Raw genomic sequence first — 18,247 nt, 5'->3', positions numbered from 1 at the left:
CCTTGAAGTATTTACAGTGTGTAACGAATGAAGGAAAGTACTGCATTTTCAGTGCTTTATAAACTATTTAACATGTCTGTGTTTGCAGTAACGTGCAGAAAATACAGTTTTCTGATTTATATTCAACATAACAAGAGTGAAATGAAAAGGCTTTGCAACGTTCATCTGTGTAGGCTGTCGGTCTTCTCATGATTTATGGATAATGCTTGTTGTGAACTGGGTCGCGATGGTTTGTGGGTCCCTTGAAAAAAGTTTTCTCTGAGCGCTTTGTAGAATTGGTGTTTCAAGTCTCTGTGGTTCGGGCCGAAGCGTCCGCGCTGTGGCGCTGAATCCACTGAACGAGGACAGGGAGGAGCAGCAACTCTGACCGCTGGTTGGATTCAGTTCGACGTCACTCCCAGATGTTTGCAGCCTCGCTGGTTGTTGTCCTCAGTTACCAAATGGTGCCGACGTGTTTGTCGAGTGAGTGAGTGAGAGCTGCATCTCCGTAACAGAAATATTTTGGACTCGTTGAGCGGTGGAGGGGGCATAATGAGTGACTGCTTAGCGAAGCCTTGGAACAATTAGGGTGCTTGATGGCGTCAGATGAAGGAGAGCTGCGTCCCAAACCTCATTATTGTTGCACGGATGCTGATTTGCATTCTCAGCGTTGCTCGCTCACCGCTGCTGCCACTAATCAGCAGTTCCACATTTCACATTCAGATTCTTGTTTTGATGATGGCTTGTTCTCTCAGGCTTTTATTGATGCTACTGCTTGCCCTGATTACATTTATTTATTTGTGTGATATTTATTTTCTTTTTCCCCCGTGTTGTTGCATGTGAATTCAATGTTTGGAGACTGACGTCGTCGGGGCTTCAGATGCAGTTCCTCCCTTCAGGAGGACTGGCAGGCACTTCAGTGTGACTCTTTAAGATGAGGAGTGACGTTCGGAGATTTTGGCCCAAAATGTTGACTTGCACCCTGGACTTGAAAAGAACGTTGGAGTGGGTTTTTTTGGTTTTTTTGGTTTTTTTTTGCAAAACTTGTTGGAGTGCTTTTCAAACGTACACTGATAAAAGTACATTTGACCAATCAAATGGGACCCAGCACAGTTCTGCTGTGAATTCTTTGCAAAGCTGCTGGAGATGTTCACCTTTATGCTTATCACCTCCGCCGCCGAGGTCATGTGATCACCAGCTGGAATGTGTCTTTCTGTCAGCAAAATAACTCTAATAAATTGTGGACTTAATTTAGCGAAACTTGGTGTCACCAAAAAAAAAACCTGAGAAATCGCAGGGCGACTTTAGATCCTCTTGTTTGTTGAAGTTGCTTCTTTCAGACTGAAACGCGTCTCTTCGTCTGTCTCTCTGTTATCAGGCTTCGGAGGAGGTCTCGCTGCTGATGTCCAGCCCCAGAATGCTGCTCCCCGCATTGGGCATACCGCCACCCGGCGCTCCCTTGTCGGTTCACCATCAGATCCAGCTGCTCCAACAGCAGCTCCAGCAGCAACAGCAGCAGACGCAAGTCGCCGTGGCACAGGTGAGTTCCTCCAAAAAACAACAACAACAACAAAAACCACCTGAAACTTTTCATGCTGTTTGAAAAACATTCAGTTTTTGGGAAGTGCTCGCTGTTTCCTGAGCTGTCCAAGCATGCAAGCAAGCTTGATTACCTGGAAAATGTCTACTATTATTTTCACGTTCACGGCTGTGACTTCGTGATCTCATTACTGTGTAATTTAACATTTTGCAGTAGCTTGGTTGAGCTGCTGCTCAGCTAAAGCTGCTCAGGCTCGTTGGAACAGTCCCCCCCCCCCCCCCCCCCCAATAATTGGAGCACACAAACTGTCCTTCCCCTTAATTACGTAAAAAGTGCCTGTGTTTTGACTGCATGCACCATTTGGAGCATTTTAGCGCTGTGGCATTTATCTAACTGCAATTGTGATGTCACATAACCGCCAAAACGGCTGCAGTTTAATTCACATAAATGAGTGAACGTGACAACTTGCGCTCTGAGCGCGCCGAGTCTGTCCACGTCACACCCACCAGCTGCTCCCCCGTGTGCAGCGTGTGTGTGTGTGGTCACATGGCCGTGCGCCATGAAGGCTGCAAAGAGGCCGCAGAAAAGGAATGGAAGTTGAGAATTGCCGTTTCCAAATGTGCCAAGGAAAAGTTGTTGAAAACCAGACAATTAAAAAAAGAAAAGAATCATGGAAGTTCACTAAAATATGACAATTATTTCTGTGGTTCAGCTGAGATCAACAGAAGAACGTGTTCTGGTTCGTGCTGATTCACTTTCATGCATATTTACATCGTGCCAAACCGCGGCGCTTCTGACTGAATGTAGACGGATATACGACGGTGAACTTTGGCACTGATTTGGAAACGGACACTTCTGAGAATTTGTGGCTGTGAATGCTTTCTGTAGAAGCAGCATTCATCTGTGTTCTAAACCCACTTGAACCGAGTGGAGCGTTCAGTGAGGCAGGACGCCGTCCCAACAGCAACGACAACACCATCGAAACGACTAAAATAGGTGTTGCTGGCCGCACTTTCTCACCAGGGGATCGAATGTTTTCAATTGGAAACACTCAAGGATCATTGACACGGACTCAGAGATCATCACCCGCCTGCAATCCAATCTGAAGAAAAAAGAAAAATTCGTAGCAAGTGCACCCAGCGTGAGGCATCCATCATCCAGCCTGAGTGGCTGCAGAGGAGGAGGGACAGACATGTAGCAACACACACACACACACACACACACACACACACACACACACACACACACACACTTTGTCAGGCTGCTTTGTAAAAGACCTCAAAGCTTGAAACTGTAGTTTCACAACCCAACACACACACACACACACGATCCAAAGGTACTCAGACATTTACAGCACCCAAAGACAGATGCCGGGATCCTAATTAACCACTCTGAACTTTTCTGTTGGCTTCTCTTCTACAAGGTTTGACTGCTGCTGCAACTGCATCAGCATAAACTCTTTGTAATTATACCTCGATGAGGCCAGAAGTTACTGCCCACTGGCAGTAAAAACACTTAATACATGAAAGCATTACCTCACCTTATAACTCTCCAGATGAGTGTGTGGCTCAGTGCGGTCATTTCCTATAAGTAATGATTAGATTTGATTCTAATTTATATTTAGTCCCCATGAAATGTGAGCAGCCTCTCGTCCTACATAAAAGAAGACTGCACCTCACTGGTATAATCAAATTATGTAGATCTTAAGCTAACCTTGAATTAAAAATAAAAAAAAGAGTTTCGATGAAGCACAAGTCAAGTTTGCAGAAAGACCGAAGTGAGATGAAACTGAAAAAACCAGACAAACTCCACACAAAAACCGAACAAAACAAAACCGGCATTTTGAAGTTGTTGCCTCACTGCGCTTCAGGAGTCGGTTCTCCTCTGACGGTCTGGCAGCGCGTTCCGTGATATAAATCCGTTTTTTTTTTTTTTTCATCGAACATAATCTTGCTGGAGGCTGCGCAAGAAAAAAAAAACAACAACAAAAAAACCAAACAAGCCTTGTAGTCTTTCTTGTATGATAATCAAGGACTCCATCGATGTGTGAAATCTGAGTATGCAAGAATTACGGGAAAGGAAAGAGGATTTGACGAAAGCCTTTCCCGGGTTTCCAGCTGGTTGAGTTTGGCGTGTTTCCCCCTCCACGTGTGCTGTGAGTGGGCGGCGAACAGAACAACCTGGAGCTTCTTAAAACCAGAAGGTCGACATTGGAGACCTGATCCGTTTGCTCAGGTTGTCTTTCTCTGGCAGCCCTGAGCGGACAACAGCAGCAGCACGTGAAAGGAAAGGAGACAAAAGAACCACTTGATGTCGTGACATCATAAGAATCTGTTTTTCTCCGGGGTTTTCATCCCCCAGCACCTGTCGGTCAGCGGGCGGTCGAGGAGCCGTCTCTCTGACGGGTCCCTCTCGTCTGTTTGTTTGTATGTTCTTACATCATCGTTTTCTCTCCTCTGACGCCTAATTAAACCAACCAGGAGCTTAATGATGTCCAAAAAAGGAAGGATTTGCTGCGCTTCTATTTGTGTCTCTGCAACTGAAATATCCAGGAGTGGAACCTTGAGCTCAGAGAAGAGACTTTGTTCCCTCAGTAAAGATGGAATCACAGCAAACGGACGGATCAGTCAGTACCAAAGCCCATCGAGCGCGTTTGCCTTCGTGCTCCGGTGTCCCATCGTTTGACTTTTTCCAAAATCACTTCCCATTTGAATTTGATCCAACTTGAATTCAGTAAAGGTCTTTTTAATGAGTGTCTTTTACACTTCACCTTGGACCCTTCTTTAATGCTTAGATCACACACTCACACACACATCACACTCCAAACTTCAATCACTGTTTGTGCTTCAGGGTATTTTCCCTCAACAACTGTACTCGTGTTTTCCATGTAAACAGACATACAAACAGAGTTTTTTTTCCAGTTCCTCCGGGTAAAAGCGACGTATGGATGATTTCTGAACTAAAAATTTGGCCTCTTAAACATGGATTTGTGTTTGCTGATTCTCGTTCAGCATGGGTTTAGACTGAAGGTTCAGGAAGACGGAGCGAGGCACGCTTCAGCCTGTTTGTTCCCATGAACGTGGCGGTGATCCTTCCTCACTCATTCGGCAGGAGTAAATTCACCTGAGGCCGCTTCTAGCAGCACTAATGAGCGAGAGCGGCGCTCGTGGTCAGACTCGTTGGCACCAATTAGTTTTAAGTGTGTAAATCAGAATCCCTTCAAGTGCAAATGCAAATGAACAAGTGTTGTAATCACAGAATATTAAAAAAAAAAGCTGCTACTTGTTAATACCTGCAGTGACTTGCTCGACCTGGTCAGGTTTCCCACAATGCATTTGGATTTGCATTTTAAAGCATTGGAAAAGTTGAATGGAAACTGCAAAATGCGGAAAATAAAATTTCACCAGAAAGTTTTTACACTCATTTGAGGTGGGTTTTTTTTTCTTTTCTTTTTTCAAAAAAATAAGTGAATTTTGATATTCTTAAAACTTGGTCGTCTTGTCTGGAGAACTGGCAGGTAGCCAGATCTAACCGGTACTTGAGAACAAATACAACTTGTCCAACAGAACGCTGTCCGTTGTCATCGACGGAGGCTCTTCCACGCTGCTGCAGCCGTGAGCTCATGGAAACACAACTTTAATGTCTGTTGTTGTTGTTGATGTTTCCCCACTTCTGACGGACAGACGTGACTGAGTAGGCCAGAGCGAAGAGAGAAACGCCACGGTGTGAGAAGTGAAGAGGGGAAAAAATTGTCTGTGGTTCTGACAGCGGCTGCAACTCCACCAGTCAAGGTCAAGCAGTGAGCTGATTGGTTGGCCCAGATGAAGCACGTTGTGGATGAACACACGCAGGAAATGAAGGATTCTGTAACTGACGCACCAGTTGAACGTGTCTGTCTGTTCGAGTCTTCATGAAGAGCTCCGGAACCTGTTCCCCGTTGCCTCCGTCCCAGTTTCACAACGGCACATAAAATGTTGTGTTTTCACTTTGCTGACTTGCTGAAACTATTTGTTGTCATCACAAAGTACCCCAGTTTGTTAGATGTCAGACAAAGTTGTGATCTTGAACAGCATTCCCCAGACCTCTCCCAGCCGTCAGACGTGAGCGCGTCCTCTCGATGATAATGTCATCACACAATCAAAACAAAACACATCTTCAGCTGCACCTTGACTGCTGTAACTTTTCGCGGTCTCTTCCAAAAACGACTTCAAACAGGAAGTACAAGCAGGGACTGATTTGGTGGGCAGCAACACTCCGGTGGTTTGGAGCTGCGTTCATTTCATCAACCAGTTTACCAGCTTGATAAAATTACTTCAGGATGACGAGAAGATGTCTGTGTAGGTTCTCATTCATCCAGGTCATCGTAGATCGAAGCGAAGTAAAATCTGGTCAACTGGACGTAAGTTTATCTTGAAGACGTTTCACCTCTCATCCGAGAGGCTTCTTCAGTTCTAGTGAAGAGTGTGGAAACTCCAGCTTATAAACCTATGTGGGAGTGGTCAGTGCTATTGTGGTGGAAACGACCCTCCCGAGACTCACCTGGCCTCCCCAAACGACAGTCGTTGTGCGGTGTCAGGGAGTTTCAGGGGTGGTCGTTAGGGAGTTTCACCGACCACTCAGATGCTAATGGGCTGTGCTGGCAGCAGCCGTTCCACATGGGTCTTTCAGCTGAACTCTTTGGGGAAGCATTGAAAGGACTTGGTTGTAAATTGGTGAAAGGAAATGTCGCAGTCCACCTCCTCTGTTCAAAGATGGTTTCTCTATCCTGACGTGGATGGCTTCTTTAACTCCTCTTTCAAACCATCTGTCCTCTCTGTCGAGGATTTGGACATGGTCGTCCTGGAAAGAGTGGCTTTCCTCCTTGAGGTGGAGGAAAACCGCTGAGTCCTGTGCTCCAGAGTTGGCTCTTCTATGTTGGGCCATGCGCTTGTTGAGGGGCTGTTTGGTTTCCCCTATGTAGAGATCCGTGCAGGCCTCACTGCATCTGACAGCGAATACCAGATTGCTTTTCTGGCTGTGAGGGGTGGGATCTTTGGGGTGAACCAGTCTTTGTCTCAGAGTGTTGTCTGGTTTAAAAGACACAGGGATGCGGTGCTTGTTATAGATTCTCCTTAATTTCTCAGAAACCCCTGCCACATAGGGGAACGAGAAGCAGAAGGCCCAACCCCAGCGGACTCACAGGACAGGTGGATAAGCAACTTATCCAACAGGGAGCTCACCAGTCCTGAGAAACGCGTCCTTGCAAAAGGAATGAATTTTGCTGTCACCCCGAAACATCTCCCGACGGTGGACCTCATCACTGCCACAGAATCCGCCATCAAGAAGAACAACCTCTCCACCACAGAAGCAGACGAATTACGACTCAAGGTCACAGCGGCCCTCTCCGAAGCGAAGGTCCCCCCTGCCAACCTCTCGATCCAGGAAATGAAGGCCCTGAATGCACTGAGCAAAGATGAGAACATCACCATCCTTCATCATCCTTCATCAGTAAAACCAGAGCCTGCCGTCTGAGGCGTTAGATTTATTCTTTCAACGGGAGCTCTGTGGATCTCTGTTGTTGGGTTTGCACGTTCTCCCGTGTCAGCCTGGCGTTCCTCTGGGTGCTCCGGTTTCCCCGCCATCAAAGACCTGAGTGCTGTCGGCGCTCCTGAGCAAGGCACTGACAGAAGAGCTGGAGTTGTTCCCCAACCTCTACTCTGTGGAGGATGAGTTAAATGCTGGGGACAAATTTTGTTGAGTGTGTCATCTCCTGAGAACCACTTGTTCTTGGAGAAATGAAATGTCTGCTGCTGAGCTTCTATGAAAACATTTGTGCCGCCGGTCCTCTCAGCTGTGAGGCTCCTGAGAGCCGCAGCAGCTCTTGAGCAGAGGTCACAGTGGATGGAATAAACGAGTGAGCTGGCCAGCGCTAATCACCGCCCGCTGAGGGAGGTGGAGACGTTTGATGGCATCAGGGAAGCTTCAAGGAACATGCTCAATAAAAGCTGACCTCTCCGTCCTCTCGCTTCTTCTCTCGCTGGTCCGCTACTCTTTCTTTCATTTGTCGATTTCATCACTCCTTCCTCGCGTCTTCCTTTCAGTTTTCTCACAGGTGTCTCTGTCGTTCCCCCGTCCTCCCATCTAATCTCTGGCGATTAATCATCTCGTCCCGTGTCATCTCGTGGGCTATTTTCACACATTATCGCTCCCTCCCTTCGCTCCGCCGTCTGACTGGTGGCTCTCCCTCTCCTCATTAAGCATTCTCCTCCCATCTCACCCACATTACAAGTGTTATTACATTTACGATGGTTTCAGAATCATTGCACCTGCAAAATGATCAGTTGCCTTTCGTCTTTCCTTGCAAAAAAATAGGATAAAAAGCACCAGGAACCAGTGTTGGAGGGGTTTCAAATACTTCCACATCAAAGGGACCTGGCGTGGGCCGCCAATGCGATGATGGTAATCCTGCGTGAAGTGTGCATCCTCGGCAATCAAGCGTGCCGACTCAGGGAACGACGAACATTCCTCATCCCCTCAGAGGCGCTATTTTCTGTTTACATTCAAGAAAATGTAAAGGTGTCATTTGATAACTGCTACGTTGCGATTCCTACAAGTGCTACATTTTAACAAGACCAGCTCGTCATCTACATGTTTGGACTCTTTTTTTCTGTGTGCGTTTGTCTCCGTATTTTTTGCCAGGCTCTTTTTGCTGTTGTGGGTTATCGATTGGATCTTGATTAAATCTCTTTGGTACATTTTAGGTGATCATTTTCTCCCATAGCTCCTTCGCTACTTATAAACTAAAAATGTTTCATTTTGATAGGAAGACAGATTTGATAGAATGAGTCAAAGGGTTATGGACCTTAACTGGACTTTTCAACAGCCGTTCAATTCTCTTTTCCAACGGAGACGTTCACATTTGTGTTAAAATGCTTCCATTTGAAAGAGAAATGTCTGCTAGGTCATCAGGGGCTTGGTCTTTTTCCTCCATGGTCCCTGCAGTTCCAACCAAACCCCAGACGGATGCACCCAGCAACAAGAAGGCACATCAGGTTAATAACCATGGCAACGGTTGCCCAACATCAAGGAAGTATTTACGTAAACTTCTTCAAAACCTTGTTGTTTAACCTGTAAACAATGCAGTCGCACCATAAAGTGTTGAGCTGGAGGACGCTGACGTTTCCGCTCTCCTCCTCCTGTTTATCTAAACATAATTCGGAATGTAGTTTTCTCGCTCAGCAGGATTGTTGTGAGCGTGAGTCCAGCCCAGAGACGATGAGAAACCCTTCAACCCTTTGGTTTGGTGTTTTGTCCAGTCGGTGACCTTCTTATGACGAGACAGGTCAGCGCGCACTGGTTCAAACTGGGTCTTCACTGGTCAGGTTTGGGGGCACATTCATGCTCTGTGTCTAACGCCTGCATCCAAAGGGAGTTTGTACGTTTACCCTGCATGGAACTGAGAGACGGGGAGGAAACCAGGGAGCGCAACTGTTGTAGAGAGGAGAAAGATGGACCTGAGGCGCTGTTCTTTTCAAGGGAAGACTTTTGAACAAAGACATCAAGAAAAATGCGGAAAGATGCTCCCAACTAATTAAGCGCCCTAAGAAGTCATTTCGGTCGCTCAGAGGTCCTTCAGTTTGGTGACATTCAGTTTGGAGGGATGGCAACAGCAGGTTGTCTAGCAGGGGACTGCCACTGTGTCCGAGCCAGGACTCGAACCCGGAACCTTCTTGCTATGAGGCCACAGTGCTGACCACTGCACCACCGTGCAGCCCCTTTATGAAGTCACAGTACTTAAAATATAAACATTTTTAGTTTATAAGTAGCGAAGGAGCTATGGGAGAAAATGAGTGGTCAGCACTGTGGCCTCACAGCAAGAAGGTTCCGGGTTTGAGTCCCGGCTCGGACACGGGATCTTTCTGTGTGGAGTCTCCATGTTCTCCCTGTTCCTGCTGGGTTCTCTCTGGTACTCCAGCTTCCTCCCACAGTCCAAAGACATCAAGAGGGACCAGGTTAATCCAGACTCTAAATTGACTGTAGGTGTGAATGTGAGTGTGAATGGTTGTTCGTCTCTGTGTGTTGGCCCTGCCATGGACTGGCAATCTGTCCAGGGTGAACCCCACCTCTCGCCCGTAGATGCTGGGATAGGCTCCAGCCCCCCCGCGACCCTTACTAGTAAGGAATAAGCGGAAGATGACGATGGACGATGGACTTCATAAAGTCCAAATCTCATCTGACATGAATTATATTTCAACCTTGTTTTTGTTCAAATCCTGCTAAACTCCGCTTGTGTCTAACTTGAAATATTGAAGTAATTGAACTGCAGTAGCACTGCAAACATCAGTCTGCAGGTGATACCGGCTGCTTCTAAATCTGAGCTAAACACTCTCTTATGACCTGTAACTAAACTAAACTAAAAGTACTCGTCAGTATTGTGTTTATCATGAATTGAGTGATTTTCTACGAAGCAGCTGAAGAATAGAAATCAAAGTTGGAGACACGGGTTGCTAGAAAAGCAGAAATAGCCAGAGAGATCCAGCTGTCGTCATTAAGTCTCATCATCTCTCATCTTATCAATTTTTCATTTTGATATCTGCAGGGCTCGGCTCGGTTTCCACAGAAACCAGGTCCAGTTATTTGCAGATTAAAAACCGAATTTAAACTTTCCTGGCCGCATCCGGAAAGATGCGGCCAGGAAAGATGGAACCTGCTTCTTTTAATCAATGACGCAGCCGAGGTCTGGCTTTTGTTGCGCTTTGTTTATTTGACTGTTTACTACTTCTTTGTAGAATAATTCATTGTTCTTTTACCAGCTGGTGCAGCTCAGTGAAACACTGCAGGAGCATCGCGGTGACAAAGGTGGCAGTCGCTCCCAAGGCCTCGGTATAAACCACGGGCTGATGCTCTGTTAGGGTTTTCAGCAGGGCTCCTCTCTTCATAGCTAACGACTGGGTCCTGTCAGCTGTAAATTACACCACCAAAGTCATCATTAGGGTGTCAGTCTTTACAAACGAGGTCTGAAGAGGCAACCTGGCCCGAACACATTCTGAAATCACCTCAATCTGCTGCTAAGTGCGAGGATAATGGAAATAGATGACTGTCTTCCTGCTCGCTTGTTTTTCTGGACGTGTGAGAGACGAAGGAGGAGGAGGTATTGAGGCCTTGAGATGGAGGTTGTGTGTGTGTTTGGTCTCCATCTTGTGTCTCTCCGCCCCACTGGGTCCCTATTAGAGTGGGGAGGGGGTGATGAGATGTCATCATAGATACTGCTGAGAAGGGAGAGGGAGGTGGAGTAAATGATAGATGGAGGAGGCAGAGTTTAGTAAACAGAGGTTGTATGTTGAAAATGTCGTTCACCCAAAAAAAAAATTTTTTTTTTTTTTTTTTTTGGTCTTTCAAGCGCTCTCAAAAAAGTCCCTGGAGCTCAGAGATTTTTTTTCCCCCGTCTGCATCATATTTTTTATGATTGCAGCTTGCAGGAAGTGTCACGAACAATGGTGGACTCAGATGCAGACCGGAACAAGATCCAAAGCTCTTTAATACAAGAAAAAAGGGCTCAGTGCACAAAAAGGCAGTCAGAACTGGCAGAGGTAACAGAATCAGCGGGCAAAAACCAAAGGGAGGGGAAAACAATCAGAGAGACAGGAAGCTTGACAGGACATGGAGAAACACACCAACAGACTTTCAAAATAAACCGGAAGCAGAACAAAGACATTCAAACCCTGAGAGTAAGAGCCAGCCGTGTATATTTAGCTGGAAGCTAATCACCACTGATGGCCAAATTTCCCCACTTTCCACATTTTCTATCTGCATATTAATATTTTAGTATGAATTTGAGTCCGATTTCAGAACAGAAAAGTTCAATACAAGGACATTGTGCCATTCTCTGACCAGGTGCAGCTCATCTCTTCATTTATATCAATTTCCGTTTCACAGCTCGTGTTACAGAATGCTGAAATGTCCTTGACACATTGTTCTAACAGCAACTACAGGCGATTTCACAGCTTTTCACGGTTTCCTCCTTGACGTGTTGCCATTGACACCAAGAGCCGGAAATGTTCATGTTTTTTTCGAGTTCTGAGTTTGCGCATCAAGGTGACGTGAGGAACCAGGGCGTGGCAGTGGCAGTGGTTTCTTGTGTGATTCACACTGCTGCTCTGAAAACAACCTGCTGTTGTCTTCAGCTCCACTCTGAGAATTTAACTACATTACAAGAAGCCATCAGGAAAGACGGATGATCAGTTTATATATATATATATATATATATATATATGTATATATATATATATATATATATATATATATATATATATATATATATAAAATCAAGGTTCAGGTTTTTCTCATGATGAATTCAACAAAAGTTATGACTGGTAAGTAGCCAGGCAGGAGGAGAAAGGAGCGAGACATGGGGGATATTTATTTGCAGCTGTGTTTTTTCAGGTGGCAAACCCAGTTATTTGCAGCTAGACGTGTAATTTAAGCCGCGTTTCTGGTGACAGAGCTGTAAGTTTTGTCTAAAATGTGTTCAAAAACATATTTCAGAGTAAAATGAGGGTGCAATTCCGCCGCTCTGCTGGGAGCGCTGCTCAACTACCCACCAATGCCACTGACTTTTGTTGAAAATTTGGGCGAACATCTGTGCAGAGCTCCTCCTCAGAAGAGTGTGTCAGGAGGATCCGTTGCAGTGCTGCTCCTCCTCAGTCAGTACCTTCTTACCTGTCAGACATCAGAAGTCCTGCAGGACCAGGACCACACCTCCACGCTCCCTCTCCTGCCAGGCAGTCATTAGTCAGCAGGCTCCAGTAACACATGGGGCTTCTCTGTTTAAATGGTTGAAAACAACTGTGTTCTGAGGGTTTGAGTCGGGTGAATAGGGTGGGAGGTGGGGCCACCAACGTTTGGTTTGAAGAGCACTTTGAAGTAAAACTGGGGAATTGTTGCTGCTACAAAGTGTCAGGACCGTGAATGTGTGTGTGTGCATGCTTACGTGTGTGTGTGTGTGTGTGTGTGTGTGTGTGTGTGTGTGGCCTCCTCCTACATGATTCAGCATTTCGCCTTCAGTTCTAATTGAAATCGTGTCTCTCTTTAATCTGGCAGACCACAGTGGGCTGTGGCATGAAGGTTACATGAGGATCAGAGCCGCTGCTGCTGGAGCGTTACAGGTCCTTAAGAAAAGACACCAGAGCATTGTTATTGATGCTTCCTCCTCTGTGTGTGAGTGAGTGAGTGAGTGAGTGAGTTAACCGATTAAAGCTCTCGACAGCTATGCATCAATCTTCACATTTATATACATCGTCTGTCTATAGTCTCGACACATCTTTACACACAATTGAATGAACTTTTAGCACGCACACTTTACATTTTTCTACACATCCACCCAGTCAGTCCATCTTTCTACACATGTATTTTTTCTTTCATCTGTTTGTTTACCAATACATCGATCTATCTACTGTATACACGGATCTGTTTATCCATCTATACACTGATCTGTCTGTTTATCCATCTATACACTGATCTGTCTGTTTATCTATCTATACACTGATCTGTCTGTTTATCTATCTATACACTGATCTGTCTGTTTATCTATCTATACACTGATCTGTCTGTTTATCCATCTATACACTGATCTGTCTGTTTATCCATCTATACACTGATCTGTCTGTTTATCTATCTATACACTGATCTGTCTGTTTATCCATCTATACACTGATCTGTCTGTTTATCTATCTATACACTGATCTGTCTGTTTATCTATCTATACACTGATCTGTCTGTTTATCCATCTATACACTGATCTGTCTGTTTATCTATCTATACCCAGATGTATCTGTTTATCTATCTATACCCGGATGTATCTCTTTATCTATCTGTACATGATCTATCTCTTTATCTATCTAGACACGGCTCTATCATACATAAATGCATAGATCTGTGTCAACTAGAAGAAACACTGGGGGGGTTTCTTTGTTTTGTTGTTCTCTGATGAATTCGCATCAGAACACCTCTAGTAGGGTGTGTGCGATCCGTCTCTGGCGTCTGCTGAGTTTCATCTTCAAACCTCTCATCTCAATCAGTTTAGTCACCAAGTGAAGTCCAACAACAAAAGCTGCGCTCATTAAAAACACACCTTTGGCCCCTTGTCCCTGAAAATAGCTGTTTTATTTCCTAAAAGGGCATTAATTTACTGTGAGATATCCATCCAGATGTTTCTCCCATCTGTGATGATGACCTTGTTTAGAAGTAACTTGAAGCCACTTTTACGCTCCATTGGCGGCGACAGTAACTCAAGGATGAACTAATTGTATTTTTAGGGTCAGGGGTCAAGGTCAGCTCTTGGCTCATGGTAATGGTGAAGCCGAGCAGTGACTGATCGTTCTCCTGTGTCTGAACCCAACGGTAGATAATTGAAGTGTTTACTGGATGCTCAGAGGCCTGGGTGACACACAGACCTGCAACAGTTCGCCACTCCTGTGTGTCTGGAAGAGCTTGGTGGACTCTTTGCATCTCATTATAGTGTTATTTTTACTACTGCTGCTACTACTACTACGACTGCTCCTGCTACTCCCACTGCTATTACTTTTCACCCTCAAAGTGCAAACACCACTCAGCTTTCACTGACAATGTGTTCCAGGTGAGCAGATTTTGGTTGTGGCCCTCAGGAGGCGTCGAGTGTGTTTGGGTTACAGAAAGGGGATAGCAGTACTCCTCCATAACCTGGAAACTTACTGTGTACAGTGTTGATGCTGGCTTGTGTTTCATCCTTCAGTCTGTTGACTCTCACCTCTTCTTTCCTGTCCAGGTTCACCTGTTGAAGGACCAGCTGAGCGCGGAGGCCACGGCTCGGCTGGAGGCCCAGGCTCGAGTCCACCAGCTCCTGCTGCAGAACAAAGACCTGCTGCAGCACATCTCCCTGCTGGTTAAACAAATCCAGGAGCTGGAGACCAAGATGTCTGGACCAAACTCCAGTGAGTGGCTCACACACCAAAACTTGGTTTCTGCAGCTGAAAATCAACTGGATAATGGAAGTTATTTTTTCTCTAAAAACTGCATTCAGTCCTCTGTCTTAACTCTCTCTGGGCAGAGGATGTACACTGGAGCCTTGTGCCGGCCAAGTTATTTCCAGTTAACCGTCTTCTAACTTGAGTGTTAATAAATTACTGAATCGGTCGGCTCTTCTCGTTTACCAAGTGTTATCAGACCGAATGGATGTAATTCTGACACTAAATCAGGTCGTCTTGTAGTCGTCATGTGCGCAAAACTATTGTCCACCATTTTCAGCTGCAGAACGATCGACCAAGTAGACCTCAGCAGAGCCAGTGACATAAACACATCAACAGTTGTTTGTAATAAGTGTTGCTGCCGTATGGAGACAAAAGTGCTGCACTGTAGCTTAAAAAGGTCCTAAAACATTCTTAACTATAACTGGTGGAGACCTTAAGAAGCTACGACACCAAGCCCCCATGAGAGTAAACCTACTCCTCCCAGCACTGCCTCACTGCAGGAGGGATTCACAGACGACCTGCTGAAACCCCCCAGTAAAGCCTCTGAGTTCCAGTGTCAGGCTGGGCTTTGCTGTCACGTCACCGTTGTTCTCATGCTCCACATCTGCTCTGATCACCCACAACCGTCCTAGTCTCTTCCCCCGAGTCAGAGACAAACCTCTCTGCACTGAAACAGCCCAGCCAGCCAGAAACAAGCAGTAACATTGCAGGAAGTCGATGGGAAAATCTGTTCTCATGGCTGCTTCTGCATGTTGGTCCTTGTCATCTGCACTTCACTTCGCGGGAGGTGAACCCAGGGCAAGTTTCCCCTCAAGTATGGTTCTTTTCACTCTACATCCAATACAAATGCAAGTTACAACCCTTCAATACATGAAAGGGTTGTAAACTTCTGTTCTTGACACTTGTCCCAAGCGTGGATGAGACTAACATGTCAGCATGGGTTCAGACACGGATGGTTGTGTCTGCAGGTGGGAAAATGGATGAGGGTGTGTCCTGGTCGCATGTGATGCAGGTAGCCTGTGAGCGTGTGTCCGCTTCTCGCCTGAGTGGCAGAAAGGGCTGAACAACAGCCAGGAAAGCTTAGTTGATTACAATTGTGGAGAAATGTGGGGGGGAAAAAGCAAAAATAGATTTAAAGGAAACTTGTCGGCTTACTGGCATATTATTCACAAGTAAAACACCCCCTGCAAGACGCTGTCATTGCTGTCCGAGTATTGAGGCTATAGATGAGTGTGGAGTGCATGTAGGCGGTACTGGTCCCGTTCACCGCGTGTCCACCACAACAGCTCGTAGTGCAATACACCACTGAATGTCTGTCTTTTGATTTTTCTGCTGCTGGATTCTATTGAATAATGGTAGAAAGCCATTGATCCGAAACTTCAGTGTGAGACAGAGAGAAACGTGTTTTGGAGGAGTTTTTCTTAACACATTGAATAAATGGGCCAGCAGCAGGAAAGACAGCGATACCCCCAAACCATGGTTCAGGTTCAGATGTCCCCAAGCCTGGGTGGGACTCCATTCTGACCCCAGCTGACCCACATTTGCAGAGCCACGTTTCTGGCACACTGGTCGTGACTTTTTCACATTGACTCCTGTTTTTTGATTTATGTGTCTCTTCAAGTTTGAGCTCCAGGTCTTTACTCTTTTTACAAAGACGAGGATGTAAAAATGTCGCCCTGATGTTGATGATGAAATGTCTTAATATGATGAAACCATTTTATTTGTCGTAACTAATAACTCTGAAGGCGCCGTAATCTTCTCCTCCGTAATCCACAGATTCCTAAATCACTCGTTTTCCTCTCAGGCCAGCAGCAGCGTTGTTGTCAGCTGCTTCCTCGCCGTCTGAACGTTTTATTCTTTCTTTCCAGTGGGATCGCAGGACAGCTTGTTGGAGATCACCTTCCGGTCCACGATACCGCCGGTGATCTGTGACCCAACAACGCCTAAACCAGACGTGTCTGCCCTCAGCCTGCCCCAGCTCGGCGCCAGCGATGGGTCAAGCAACGTGTTCTCATCGTCCAACGGGACTCTTGGAAGCCCCCTAGGTAGGGACCAATGTCTTCTCAAACTGGAACGTTTCCGTTTCCTTCCGGGACCCCCGGGGCCCCCACCACCTCAACTCCCCTCGCCTCCCCCACCGCTGAAGACGAACAGGCCGGAGGTGTCAGAGGGCCGAGCAGAGTTGTTGTCCTGCGATATCAAATCTCTGGGCTACCTGGACTTTGCCAGGTTTCGTGAGTCAGGTATCGCCTCAGAGTACGAGTCGAACTCAGACGACAGCGATGACAGAGAGGATGAGGAAGAGGGGGAGGAGGAGGAGGAGGAGGAGGAGATGGAGATCTTTGGCTGGGGTACAGATGGGGAGACACTGAGACTGCTAAATGTTCTCAACAAACAGGGAACTCCCGACTGTCTGGGAGATGAAATAGCTGTGTAGCACATGAAGCTTCTCACCTGAGGAGCCCGACCCTGGAGTCAGAATACAGTAAGCTCCGACCGCACTGTAGGACTAACATGTAGCAGACCACCCTCTGTCAGACATGCACAATTATATGTTCAAGGTTTAACTGAAAGTCTCAGTCTGCCAGGTATGTTTGACTCTCTCAGTCTGGAGAAGCAGCCAGTCAGTGCTGTCCACCAGTGTGACGGACATCTTGAAATGTTATTTTCCTTTGTGCGTTTGATTTAAAAGGGTGAAATTGCCTCTTCTGTTTTTGGACTTCAGTCTAAAAGTGTATCTAGAATGGATGCAAAAGTGAACTTTAAAAGCTTCCAAAGCTTTTACCTTGCATCTCCGTTGGCAAATACTGAAGAGGGTATTATCAGTGTCTAGGTTTTGTGGAACCACATTTGAGGCTGCTTTTGTCTGGCAGTGTCCCTGACTGTGAGTTGGGATATTAGTGACAACGTCACACTCACCCAGAATTGCAGACTTCTCAAAGGAAAATGGCAATTTTTTGGAGAAATTAGCCCATTTGCCATCTTCCACAGTTCCAGACTAGAAGAAACCCTTCCCTCCTCTGTGCCAACACTAGCAGACTGCTAGTTAGCTTAGCACGATGAATGGGAGTGGATGAGAGGTGATAGCGTGACTCTGTCTTGCTCTCTCAGCTTCCAAAAACTTCTATTGCTGCTCTGTCTCTTCTGGTTCCAGTAGCTCGGATTCAGGATGCTGGTTGGCAACAGTAAGTTGTAGCGGTCTCTTGTCATTGAGGTGCTATGTCAAATCACTGCGCCCTGTTTGGAAAGTAGTTCTGGATCTGCGTCTGATTTAAAAAATACAGTATCTGCTAATATGCTAACACTTCCCTACCAATCATTGTGCTAAGCTAACTAGCAGCCAGCTGGTCTCCTTGGGTCTAACGAATGCTGCACACAGGACAGAAGCGTGTCTGTCCTCTTCTCTGGCTGTGGGGGGGACGGATGATTATCATTTTCCCCAAAAGAAGGTGTATTCCTTTCAGAATCTCTCTTTCAGTTTCCCCTGTTAGCTTTCTACTCCAAGCAGCAACACACACCTATTTCAGTCACGCTGCTAATGCACATGTCTTGGATGTCAGTCTGTTCCTCCAAATCTTGTTGCCTTCCTTTTCTTTTGCCTCCTCTTGATTCCAGAGCTCTTATCCACATATCACACTCCATCACTTACACCGTCTCCAGCTGTCCTCCAGGCTCATCGATGCTGAATTTCAAACAGGAGCTCTAAGTAAAATCAGACAGTTGGAATCTTTCCCCTCTAAAACGG

At 46.1% G+C, this 18,247-nt stretch overlaps 1 protein-coding gene across 4 annotated transcripts in view; it reads left to right on the top strand.

Annotated features, from left to right (window-relative positions):
* Positions 1–18,247, top strand: part of LOC147249447 (carboxyl-terminal PDZ ligand of neuronal nitric oxide synthase protein-like) — a 147,526-nt gene that overhangs the window by 104,693 nt on the left and 24,586 nt on the right. For all 4 annotated transcript variants that reach the window (XM_086223494.1, XM_086223495.1, XM_086223491.1 and 1 more), the window contains 3 exons: positions 1,358–1,519; positions 14,301–14,466; positions 16,371–16,547. In XM_086223494.1, coding sequence (XP_086079620.1) covers positions 1,358–1,519; positions 14,301–14,466; positions 16,371–16,547 — 505 coding nt within the window. The remainder of the gene's footprint in view (positions 1–1,357; positions 1,520–14,300; positions 14,467–16,370; positions 16,548–18,247) is intronic.

The sequence above is a fragment of the Aulostomus chinensis genome, chromosome 14 (genome assembly GCF_037954235.1).
Source record: "Aulostomus chinensis isolate RoL2024-O1b breed Wild chromosome 14, RoL_Achi_v1.0, whole genome shotgun sequence".
NCBI classification, from domain to species: domain Eukaryota; kingdom Metazoa; phylum Chordata; class Actinopteri; order Syngnathiformes; family Aulostomidae; genus Aulostomus; species Aulostomus chinensis.
The sequence above is the reverse complement of the archived record's forward strand: the minus strand, read 5'-3'. Positions and strand labels throughout refer to the sequence as shown.